Source organism: Pseudopipra pipra, chromosome 1 (genome assembly GCF_036250125.1).
Source record: "Pseudopipra pipra isolate bDixPip1 chromosome 1, bDixPip1.hap1, whole genome shotgun sequence".
In the NCBI taxonomy this organism is placed as follows: Eukaryota; Metazoa; Chordata; class Aves; order Passeriformes; family Pipridae; genus Pseudopipra; species Pseudopipra pipra.
Genome location: NC_087549.1, coordinates 24,006,256 through 24,018,620, shown reverse-complemented (window position 1 = coordinate 24,018,620; position 12,365 = coordinate 24,006,256). Strand labels below are relative to the sequence as shown.

The window sequence follows — 12,365 nt, the reverse complement described above, 5'->3', positions numbered from 1 at the left end:
TCCTCGAGGTCCCTTCCAACCTGGTATTCTATGATTATTCTATCATTTACTTTGTTACTAGCCCTTAACATTGATGGGTTGGCCAACAGGTAAGGGACTCAGGAAATAGAGTCTCTAACCAGCCCCAGAAAACTTGTCTGTCTACTGGTAGATTTCCAAACCTGGTACTACAGGTCACAAAATGTCTGTGAGTGAGCATCTCCTCTTTTACATACCACTCAAGCCCTTTTCCTTCAACAGACACAAAGAATTTTCATGTCTATTGAAGGAAATACACAAAACTCATTGTAATGGGACAGTGAGCTTCTTCCAAAAAGGGCTTCCTAGAAATAGTTACATTTCTGTGCAGACTTGTGAATGTACTAGAGTTGTTTACTTGTCTTGCAATTATGCATAAAAATGAAAAAGTCTACTCTGGGCACGTCCCTTACCTTTCAGCTTGGGTCCAGATGCCAATTTCCTGCCTGCTTCTTCCCACTTCCTAACAGTGTTCACTAACTAAACAGGCTATGGGTGCAGCTGACAAGCTGAAGAACCTCTTTAATCATGACAGCAAATCAAGCAAATCAAGATATTTTTATTTCCAAACAGGATCAGTTAGCAAACACAGACAACTAAATCTGGAGCCAGATGGTGTAATGCACTGTAAAAGCAGCACCACTTAATTATCACAACATTTAGAGCCTCCTAGCAGGTGAGTCAGATGAATCTATGGGACGAATCTGGCACATTAATCTCACAAAGTACCTTGAGGTGGATCAATCCCCTACATCCTGCTCACAAAGAAGCCCAGCACATGTTGAATGAAGCAAGGAATACCAAGGAGCAGGTAACAAGGGTATGCACCTATTTCCCCAGGTTTTTGGGATTGGATTTGAGCATTCCTCAGTTCCCAGTACTGTAGTTAACTGACTGTTTTCTGGCCATATTTTTACTGACATTTTTAAAAAAGGAGCAGAAAATTTCCCAACACACAAACAGAGACACAGAGAAGCCCTATAGACAACACTCAATGTTGTTTCTGCCAGTATTCAGGTCCACATTGCAGCCTTGAACATAGAGGCAATGCCTCTCTAAACTTCTCTTGCAATGGTCAAGCATCAGAAGATGCCCAGAGTTCAGAAAACATTTTGTTTTCTTACGCTTTCAGGCGCTGAGGTGAGACTGCAGGAGAGTGCTGAGGCACTGGCAAACAGCCTCCAACTCCCCTCCCCTACTAAATCATCAACTCTTCTGGACTGTTTGAACCTCTTAAAAAAAAAAGTAGGAGAGTCCTGGCACATTGTGAGTCCCCTGCAGACAAATATAATATATTTCTGCCTGTTATAAAAACAGCAGTGGATGATGGACTAAAAATTAAAATAAATTTACAAGCTAATTTCAAGTAATTAATTCATTCTCTTAACTGGCTGCAAGATATGTCTGTATTATAGCCTCCATTTTCACAATTACCCAAAGTGACTTGACAGGTTTAAGTGAGTTGCCTGGAGCCACATATGGAGCAATTGTCAATCAGTATTACAGCTTCATAATGTCCCAGACTTCCTCTTTGAATACACCTTTCTTTGCACTAGTTTAAATCCAATGTAGCTGGTGAAGAGTAAATTCAAAAATGCTGAATCATAAACAATGTAAACCTTCAATAAATTATTTCTCAAGATTTTTTGACTTAGAAAACAAAACAACCCCAGTAGAAGTGATACTCTGCAAACACAGAAAGGAATAATTCTCTCAAACACATCTCAAATGGTGATAACATGGATTAACAAGACCTAACATCAACTTTTGTGGGGATTCCTTCATTTTAAAAGAGATGTCCTCTATATGACATTTGCATTTAACAGAATTAAATTCTAATCACATTTTGAAAGCAGATAATGGTCTGGTGTTTTGAAAAGTCTGTTACTGAGGGGTTCGGATCAGGTTGTGGTGTTTCAGCGTGAAAGTGAGGAAAACATTTCAAAACAGCTGCCAGCTCTTTAAATATATTCCTCAAAGGCAAGAAGATAAAAAAATATTTGAGACAAGTTCTTCCTTTTGAGTTACACTGGAGAAGTAACAGTATGATAATTGCTGTTTTTCCAGAGATGACAGACAGTAAATTATTTTGAAATACCTCATTATACCCCAGGCAAGTCATATTGTGTCTTCGTTTTGCATGACAATGTATTCTTGCTATTTGGGAACAAAATGTTAAAAGCTGCTGAGTGTCCTCAATCAAATGGTCCAACAAGATGTATAAGAATATTAAAGTTATTTAGATTTAAAGAAAATGAAAGCTACTGTAATTTTGGGCCATAGTAACTGTCATCAAATTCAGGCTTTCTCCTCCCAACATTATTCAGAAAAAAAATGCAAGAAAACATTCAATTATCTCCAACTATCCTTTCAGGTGAAAATGTTGCCATATTATATTTTGCCTTGTATCTGCTTCTTTTAGGAACGTTCATATTTCTCATCCTAACCTATATTACATTACAGTTCCTAACAAGTCAGTTTGCTTCATTTTCACATCTTGAAACAAGCTACTAAGAAAAGCAAATGAAGCTAGGTGCACCTATTACATGTAGATTGTCTTCAGTGGAAGATCAACCATTTCAAGAGTTCGACAATAACGAGTGGCATTTAAAGAAATAATTATTGTTACAAAATTTTCTACACTCTACCAAGAAGTTAAAAAACAGGTTGAAAACTTCCATTTCATCTGAAATATTCACTCTTCCATACAGCCAAAAGGATAATGTAAGACACTAAAGGCAAATCTGGTTGATGTAAGAACTGGGTGACCTTTAGAATGAAGTACTATTTGTTTCTTCAAGCTACTAGTATGAAACTATTAGATTAAAAAATAATTTTGGAATACAAGTATCTTTATCTCTGTTGCAAGCACCGATGCAGGTACTACAAGCTCTCCACTTCCTTGGAACTCTGCAATGTTAACACCACCAGGAACAGCTTCACTATAGCAGGGGACAGGGATCAGCATCATCCCGCTTCTTAATGAGATTTGTACTTGTCTGCATTCTTCTACAGACGAGAGATATTCACATTACCTAACACTGAGACTCTAGGCTTGGTAACTCATGAGACCTTAAACCATCCCTACAGAAATTTGATTCTTGACTGTGACAGTAAAGGGAATAACCTTCTGAAGTAACCAAAACACACAGTTGAAACAAATCAGAAGTTTTCAGTACAGAACAAAAGCAACTACCACAGAAACAGAGTACAAAGTAGATGCTCTGGCAGGGAAGGTGGGCATTTTGATAGACAACAGAAAACTCCTTAAACTGAAGAGGCACAAGGAGGAGTGGGTCACCTTTTACATCTTCACAGGAGAAACCTGAGGAAAGATAAGACAGGTATATGCTACAGAGGCAGGTGAGCTTGAGTTATGTCCTGGTTACTGACAGCTAAATGCCCATACGGACAGTTCTCTGAGGAAGAAATAAAGTATTACAAATAAATATTAACAGAGAATTACTAGGTTTGGTCTCTAGCTAAAAGAAAGGGGGGGAAAAAAATCACAATTCCTATACTCTGAGCCAAATATTACCTAACCTCCTTTTGGAAATAAATTATTACCTGATCAACTGTAAAGACTTTGATCCTTTCACTTCCCAACCATTTCTGAAATTCTTTTTTCCAGTTTTTTACCAGACTCCCAGGGGTGACAATTAGTGCTCGCTTTAGTACAGGTTTGCATCCATAGGCCCCTTGACGCAGAAGAGTCCAGACAAGTGCAATGCATTGCAGTGTTTTTCCTAAGCCCATTTCATCAGCAAGAATAGCTCCAAATCTGCCACTAACTCTGTAAGATATAATGAGGCAGTGGTAATATTTTAAAAGACATATCTATAATTATTTACAACTGGTTTAGGGATTTGCTTCTGTGGTTGTTTTCTGAAGTATACAGAACCTATTTATGCTTACTATGCTCTATTGGAGGGTTTCATTCAGTTATATCAGAAGACCTTAGAGTGAAAATCCTTTTCTACATTATTGCATTAGTCCTCCAAAACTAGAGTCTTAATCTACTTTTAGAATTGAAATTATTATCCAATATTTTTAAAAGCTGTGTATACCTTAAGGAATCTATGACTTGAGAAAACACTTCTGAAAACAGTCCTGTATTTTTCAACAGGTTGGCAAAAACGGTTTGTTTTTTCTAAATGTCTGAATTATAAATTACATAAATAATGATGAATTCTATGGTTTATAAATCCCAGAAAGCAGTGTTCTTCAGCATGGGTTTGATTGTATCTGTGTGTACAAGACTCGGTATTTCCAGACAGGTCATTTGGTGCACTAGCTTCTCATCACATCTGGCAAAATCATGGCAAGCATGATGAAACGTTCAGGTCAGAAAAAACTTGTGCAGCCTTTATTGGGAAAAAATTACTAATATTAATTAATCGAAAAATAGCTCAAATCTTCCCATTCAAATTCTCAAATTTCAAACATGGGCATGAAAATATTACAGGTATTGAAAGCCAAAAGGATATTTTTCATCTTACCTCATTCCCATTATACATTCATACAGAAATATAACTCCTTCCTTCTGATGTGGTCGGAGACTATTTGCAATGTAAGGATCTACAACTACATCCACCACTGGTAAACCAGCCTTATTGAACGTCCACTGATGACTTGCATTTGGTCGTGGCATAACTAGAGAATCTGAAGTTCAAAGCATATGTGAGTATGGAATAAAAACATTAATTTTAGTCTGTTAGCAAAGGGTATTATGTCTAACTCAGCTGCAGAATAAAGTAATGATATAATGACTGTTCAAGATACTGTTTAATATATTGACCTTTCTCAGCCAGAAAATGCATTTACAGAGTACCTAGATTGCTTTCTAAATAAAAAATCCTTTTACAAAGGTTTTCCAAATAGTTTGCATTTTTCTCAAAGGTAAAGGTGATAAACTGAGACATCTGAGGGGTTTTTCTTATGATGGGTGAAACTGCCTACCTAATAAATGTTGTACGATGACTTTGAATGCATAGGTTTAAACCACAAGAAGTTTCAAAAGACTTCTGAATTGAAAGTTTAAGAAAAAGAACATAAACAATGACCTGCATAAAGTCTAGACACTACATTTCAAGGGGATATTCTTGTAGTTTCCCAGAAAAGACTTCTCTGCCTGAAAAACAGAGGTAAAAGGCATTGATCTGTTGAAGAAAAATAGGCAAGGATTGAGCATGAGCTGAAAAGACTGCCACAATGCATGAATAAAAGAGGCTGACAAGTTTGAAGACACACAGAGACAAAGAGAGCATGAAGTATTGGGCTACATCTGAATAGCAGTTTTGCTTGCCATAATTTTTTTACAAATTCTAACATCCTAATTCTGCTAGACAATGTCCACATTGAGTTGCTTCTATTGATGCTACACACCTTCACTGAAAAGTTGTATCGTCAGAGGACAGAATGAGAAAGCAGTTTATAGCCCCTCATAGTCTTCTGTCACTAGAGTAGATCTATACTGATAATTTATTCATGGGAGTAGGTTGGTTGAAGGCTTGTATCAGTCAGGGAGATTTTGTTTCTGACTGACAAGGGGCTGAGTTCTGATGGATTACATCAAACAGCAAGTGTATATATTTAAGAGCCAGTGGTGACAAAAAGATAACTTTTCTGACAAAAATTTGGATGAAAATGGGGAATAAACAATAGACTAAAAGCTTAGAAATCATATGTGGAAGGCATAGCTTTACATCTTTGTCACTGGGCTTTGTTCTGCTGAGAACAGGGATAAATGACTTTGAAAAAGCTGCATTTTAATCAACTATAGTCATAGACTTCAACGTGAAAACCTTGGACTGCTCCTGGTCTTGTAAAGTATCTCAGTAACTTCTGCAAGAGGTTATGCAATCAGGCATTAAATAATGTGATTCCTCTGTGTAACCAAATCTAATGACTTAGAGTCCAACCTACTGATGTGTTGAGGGCTCTCGAAATCTGTTGGGAGGTATTCAAATTCACCAGAAGAGAAGTCACAGCAGACAATCAGAATAAAATGTAACATTTTAACAGACTAGTGCAGAAACAGCAAAGAAGTTAATTTGTGTGTTGAATATATCAGCTTTTTTTCCAGATTTTTGGTTAGAATGCTAATGCAGCGTCATCTTGCAACCACAGGAAGGAACATTCTTAGATAAAACGTAATCAAGTTAAATTCAGACCAGAAGCTAGTCTTAATAAGGCTCCCCTACAAAACAGCCAGTTATATCACTTATTACCACTTCATTAAGATTCCATTGTTTATTTACATAGCAGCCAGGAAGCGGCTTCAAAAAGTTCAATATTATCAATATATGAGGCAAGAAGTAGGATGGAGATATTATAGTCAGAATGTAGAAAAAAATTGTATTTTTTTAAAAATATGCATTGCTCTGCTTATTAACATTTTTTAAACTCAAGTGTCTTTCCACCTGAAAGACAGAGCCACCAGCAGAACATAAATGGTTTATTACTGACAGACAAAAGAGTATATCTGTTTAGATAACCAAGACCACTTCCTGAAGCTATCAATTACTTATAGGGTCCCTCTTACACAACTGCTTAACCAGCCTTTTTCTACACAATATGCTACTTCCATGGGTCTTCAGCACACGATACTTTGAGCACTATAAACCAAAACTTTTATTGCAAAATACATTGGGTTGAGTTTGAGTAGTGCAGTTACACTCGCCGGCTGTGAAGGACCAGGCACTGTCAGAAGCAATTCTCTGAATCTGGTTCAACTTCTCTATTACTGATGCTCCACTGCAATTACTATGCTGCCACGTTATGGCAGTGCTTAACTGACCCCAGTGGGAAGATGGAAATCATCTAGAACTCCCAGCATGTGTCAGATTGTTCCTCTGATCAATAACTCATTTTCCTTGGCAAAACTCTCAGAAATCACTCTAATGTGTTTCCACAGCCATCTGTAACAACTATGAGAAACTTTATGCAGTGTAGAGTATTTCCCTTGTTAGAAACACACATGAAAAAATCCTAACATGGTTAGACACTATTACTATATGTCAGAAATATTTCAGTAATACACCACAGAACATGAAAATTTTGGTTACACGTTCAACATTTTTTTCTCAAAAAGCAGAGGATGTTTAAAGAAACTTAAAAATCTGCATCTTACTTGAAGCGTTTGGATCGTGGCGAGGTTTGTAGCTTTGAGAATTTTTGAGCGTATTGTCTTTACTACTGGGTTGACAGACATTTTTGAAGGGTTTACAGAATGGTTTCATATTAGTTTGAGATAATGCAGTTGGGACTGTGTCATGAGTCCCTATTCCAGCTTGAAAACACCTGCCACTGTTGAAGTCGTCTGCTGAAATTACACTCATCACTTCAATTTCTTTTCCTCCAACCGTCAGTGTTTGACCTTCTTCAAGACTGTCTAGCTCTTTAGCTTTATATCCAGTACCTAAAAGAATATAAATATTTATGAATTAGGACAACACAGCAATTACTACCTCCTTAACACCAGTACTCATCTGCAGGAAACAACCCCAAAACTGTGGAAAGGTATTTGATTCTGAAACATTTGATTGTTACACATAAAGTCTTTCTCTCCTTAACAGAGATTGACGTGTGAGTGCTAACAATCAGAATCAGGTAGCAGAATATGTGAGCCAATAATCAAGTCATCCTCATCCACAATCAAGTCTACTGAACGTCAGATAATCATTTAAAAGAATTTTTAAAAACTTGCCCCATATCATAAAATCTAGCAGCTTGCCTTAATGACCATTCTATTCCTTTCTTCCTTTCTTTCATGCCCCACTATGAACTCCCCTAGCATCTCTTGCTATTGATCTAAACAGAATATTCTTCTTTTAAAACAATTCTAAATTAGTTTTTTTACAATTAAATATTCAGATGCATCTGAAATCTTTACTTCTACCCATGCTCCAAAACATATATGCTCTGATTATTGTCAGGATTTATCAGTTAGCTCAAAAGTCTGTGGACTCAATCAGATGGGCATTCTCAGAGCAGCTACATATACTATCAGTCTCATTACAAAATACAGCTAGAGCTGCTCCTTTCTTTTAAGATAACAGTGTAACAGTGGGGGTTCCTTCTTTCAAACATTCTAGGGGTTGAAGCTCTCACATAAGAAACAGAGGACATATATCATTTATTTTCTTAACTCAGAGAGTTAATTACTTCAGAATCCTTTACCTCAACTGCTGACTTTGTGTGAATTTGGATAAACAGGCTTGGATCCTCAGCTGGGCCAAAATAAAAAAAAAAGGGCATGACTCTGTAGACCAGCAGTTAAATCACTCAGCTGTGAACAAAAGGGCAAGGCCTCCCAAGGTTTTACATATATTTTATCCAACAAACACTACATATAAAGACTGCTGGAAGCTGTTTGCAAAGCTCAGGTCTCCCACTTCTAGGAATATGAAAAGTTGGAAGGTGAAGGTCTGGATTTGAATTCTTTTAAGAGAAAAAAATAACTGAGGTGTTTCATAATCTAAGCAAGTGCCGAAAAATAGTCTGGCCAAAAGGGAAAGGGAGTTACTTTTCTTCCTCTCCTCTAAATGTATTCAAAAAGCACACAGAGAACCTTGTTTGGTTCTTGAAAGAAGAACACCTGTTTCAGAAAAGAGGTTGAACACAAAAGAATGCACGAGCTTTCCTAAACAAGGTGGCTGGGGAGGGCATTTATGACCTCTCCTTTGCTCTGCATTTTTGCTTTCTGTTATTACCTTCACATAGCTTCAGGGTGAACATACTGAATACAGGTGTATCCCTGTGCAGATTTTGGTCTGAAGAGTCTAATTCTAAGACAAGATGGGCTTTGAGGGTACTTGGAAACAGGAAAGGCAAAAAGCATCCTACACAGCTCCACTGTTGATGCAGTTGCCAGAAATAACTGTTTCTGTAACATACAGCAATTTACAAGAGACCACCTCCTAAATTCTTTGTAATGTGTTATTAAGGAATTAGGACATTTGCAGAGGAGAACAGCAAGATGTTCTGCTGTCTCAAAACCAAGTTACAGCCTGTGCTAGTTTTAGGTTCCCTTGCACCATCTGAGATCCAGCCCTGGTAAGCCTATGAAAAAGACAAAAATTCTTCCTTTGACTTTTTCTTCCCATTTAAAAATAACAATCCTGAATGCTCATACATATTTACTATAAAGTTCTGAGTTTTAATACAATTTTGGAAGTAAGCACCACTACTGGACCTTTCCCTCTCACTCGGTGGGCTAAGTAATTGCACAAATTTAAAACTCACATTGCTTAAATTGATCAATTTATGATTTTCTTAGAACCAATAAGCATTGAAAGCAACTCTGAACGGGCAGGTTAGCACCAATGACATTGGTATCATTGTGTTATCTGACACCATCAAACATGGCAAGAAGACTTCTACCAGCAAAAATCGGAATGCTCATTTTTCCATTGTGTTTGCTGCTAATTCAAGAAGACAGGACTTGAAAAAAACACAAGAACAACAGGGTGGTGGCTGATGCATTCCAGGCATTACTCTCTTTCTCTCTGCCTTTTTCAAAAACAAGCAAGTCTGTACATATATTGCTTTGCTATAAATAAATTCAAATTAACTTCTAAGTTACAGACTGATTTGCAAATCAAAACTGCCTGGCTCACAATGTCATGATTGTAACAAAAGAGCAAAGAAGCCATCTCAGACCTAAAATTTACCAAATTATGTTTTGTAGCAACACTGTTCAATCCTACTCCCTTACAGAACATTTTTGGCTCGGTTAGCAAAGTTAATTCTTGCTTTGCTTTCAGTAAAAAATTACTGCTTCAAGTTGACTGCAGCCTATGGTTTGCAAGTCTTATTTTTAACTCTGATATCAACCCAAACTATGTCTTACAGCAGCAGCTGCTGCTAAAACTACAAGACTAAAAATTGCTACACAGTTGACTTTGGCTGTGTTGGAAAATGTAGCTGTTTGCCTGTCTTTCCAATAAAGATAATATTTTTAGCTGTTAGACTGGCTGAAAAGTAGAGATCCAACCTCTGAAATTCCTGGTTGCTGCACTGCAGACTGGAATATCTACAAGGAACTTAACTGTGTATTTTCCCCTAATTTTAACACCTTCACTTCCGCATTATGTGAGCAACTAAAATCAACCACTCATCCCTCATTTGGCTTTCTGCTGAATTAGTACAGCTGTTGATTTCCAGATCCTCTCTCTGGACTAGCATTTGGTGTTTCTGTGAATAATGTTATCAGCCTGCTCCAGCCTCCCCCATGCATCTGCCCTGTATGTAAGAAATATAAAACTTTCTTGCAGTCTTTCCAACCCCCGCCCCCCAAAAAAACCCAAAACCAAAAATAAAATAAAAAAACAACAAACAAAAAACCACAAACAAATAAACAAAAAACACGCCAAAAACCCCACAAAAAACCCAACTGTTTTTTCATCCCAAAGGTCAACATTGGTATGGAGAACTAAATAATGTGAAGAGCTTCGTGTCTGTTATTCAAAGCACAAAGTGATTTTATGCCAGCTGTTCCCTTACACAAGTATGCAAATCAACAGTACCTCTTCCAATGTCTTTGCCTTCCATATCTTTCAAAATTACTGACTTTCCTTTTGTAATAAGAATAGCATCTCCTTCCCACTTTTTGTGCTTTTTCTTTGATGCCTTACACCACACAACACTGAAATATTTCGCAAGGCAGTCGGGTGCTTCCTGAGCTGCTTCTTCCTTTGCAGTCCCTGATGTTGGCAAATTGAGCCCATCTAAAAGGGAAATAAAATAACAAAGAGTATCTCAGGTTATCCTGACAAAGCATACAGTCATTTGCATTTCAAAAAAATCAATTACAATCTATACATTTCATCTTATATAAACAATGTGATGCATTTCCTGTCCTGAGCCGCTTATGGTAAATTTGGACTGAGAGAGAGGAGTACATCAGGACTCAACCTGAAAAAAACCCAAAACATCAAATTGTTTCAGAAAGTATGCATTTCCAGGGAAAGCAGGTTACTTGGTGTATTAGCAAGTGAGCTCCTGATTTGACACATATACAAGACGAGTGGAAAGGCTGGGAAAAAAGCAAAAGGGAAATGACCATAGCAGAAAATGAAAGCAGAGTCCTGGTGAGATGGTGCTGGGCAAGGTTCTGGAAGCAAGGACAGGAACACAGAATTCAGGAAAGGGAACACAGGCAGCCAGTAACCAGATCTGGAGCTAAAGTCATCCATACTAAGTGGCAGAATAACCATAAATGTAGTAATGCAAAATATTATTTCAACTCCTTTCCTTGCACCCTTGAAAAATAAATAATTGTGTAAATCTTGAAACAGACCATCTCCTGAGTTCAACTCAAATGTTGTTAACAGGCTTAGATTGATTTAGATTTGTCAGCAGTTACCCAATTATAAGAGTCACAGATGTAAATATTAATAGGAAATATTTAGGTTAATAAGGTTAAGAAATCATAATAGAACAGACAGTAGTTGATTATAATATCAATTAAGAATAAACACATGCTTTCAAGAGTTAGCAATCTGAGATAAGTAATGGTAAATAAGTCCCCAGCATTACCTAAAGGAATATCTGTAGCATTCCTTTTCAGCACATGCACAGCTTCAAAGGGAGAATCAGACTAATTTTCATTAAAATACCCTTGCATTCTGGCTAAAAGCTTAAATCGGTTTGCTCCTTTGATTCCATCTGGGATTCAACACTATACAAATCTCTTACAGAAAAGTGCTTATGCCACAGACTAACCTTTCCAAAACTTCCAAGTGTGCTGGTATTTAAAGGAGAAGCAGCAAGAGGAAACTGCTCTCAATAATGGTCCAATAGAGAGGCAGTTTTACCACTTTTACATTGTCTACATATTCTGAAAACTGCAAAATACTCATAAGTTACATGCCTAAAACACGTGCATTTTAGCATTTATGAAAAAGGTATTATCTAAATGAAAAACGCTATATTTATTGAATCCAATTTTCTCTTCAAAGCACTCTGAAAGTTGCATTGTCTGTATACAACCCTATGCTAATACAGTGCCTAAAGCAGATAGGATTTTCCATATGTGGATGTTTCTTTAGGGCATTAGCCAAACATCTGTAGAGTTTCCTGTGGCAGATGCCCCCGTGTCCAAAGAGTAACAGAGCAACTACTGAACACTGCTATGCCACAGAAGGATAAGAAAATGGAATAGAGATGTCCTTCTTGTAATGTCAGGGACTCTTTGTAGATGAACCCTAGTAAATGAGCCAAAGAACAATAATAAATCCTTGCAGTTCTGTAAAAATGTAAAAAGGTTCTATTGGATCTTCAATAATCACAAGTGATAAGATTTAGAGAAGTGAAAGAGAGAGAGGGGAAGAGGGGAACCTGTA

General features: G+C 37.2%; 1 protein-coding gene across 4 annotated transcripts in view; it reads right to left on the bottom strand.

The window, feature by feature from the left end:
* RAD54B (RAD54 homolog B) overlaps positions 1–12,365 on the bottom strand; it is a 62,880-nt gene that overhangs the window by 11,451 nt on the left and 39,064 nt on the right. For all 4 annotated transcript variants that reach the window (XM_064648710.1, XM_064648721.1, XM_064648738.1 and 1 more), the window contains 4 exons: positions 10,548–10,748; positions 7,151–7,438; positions 4,518–4,680; positions 3,586–3,811 (listed from right to left, as the gene is read on the bottom strand). In XM_064648710.1, coding sequence (XP_064504780.1) covers positions 3,586–3,811; positions 4,518–4,680; positions 7,151–7,438; positions 10,548–10,748 — 878 coding nt within the window. The remainder of the gene's footprint in view (positions 1–3,585; positions 3,812–4,517; positions 4,681–7,150; positions 7,439–10,547; positions 10,749–12,365) is intronic.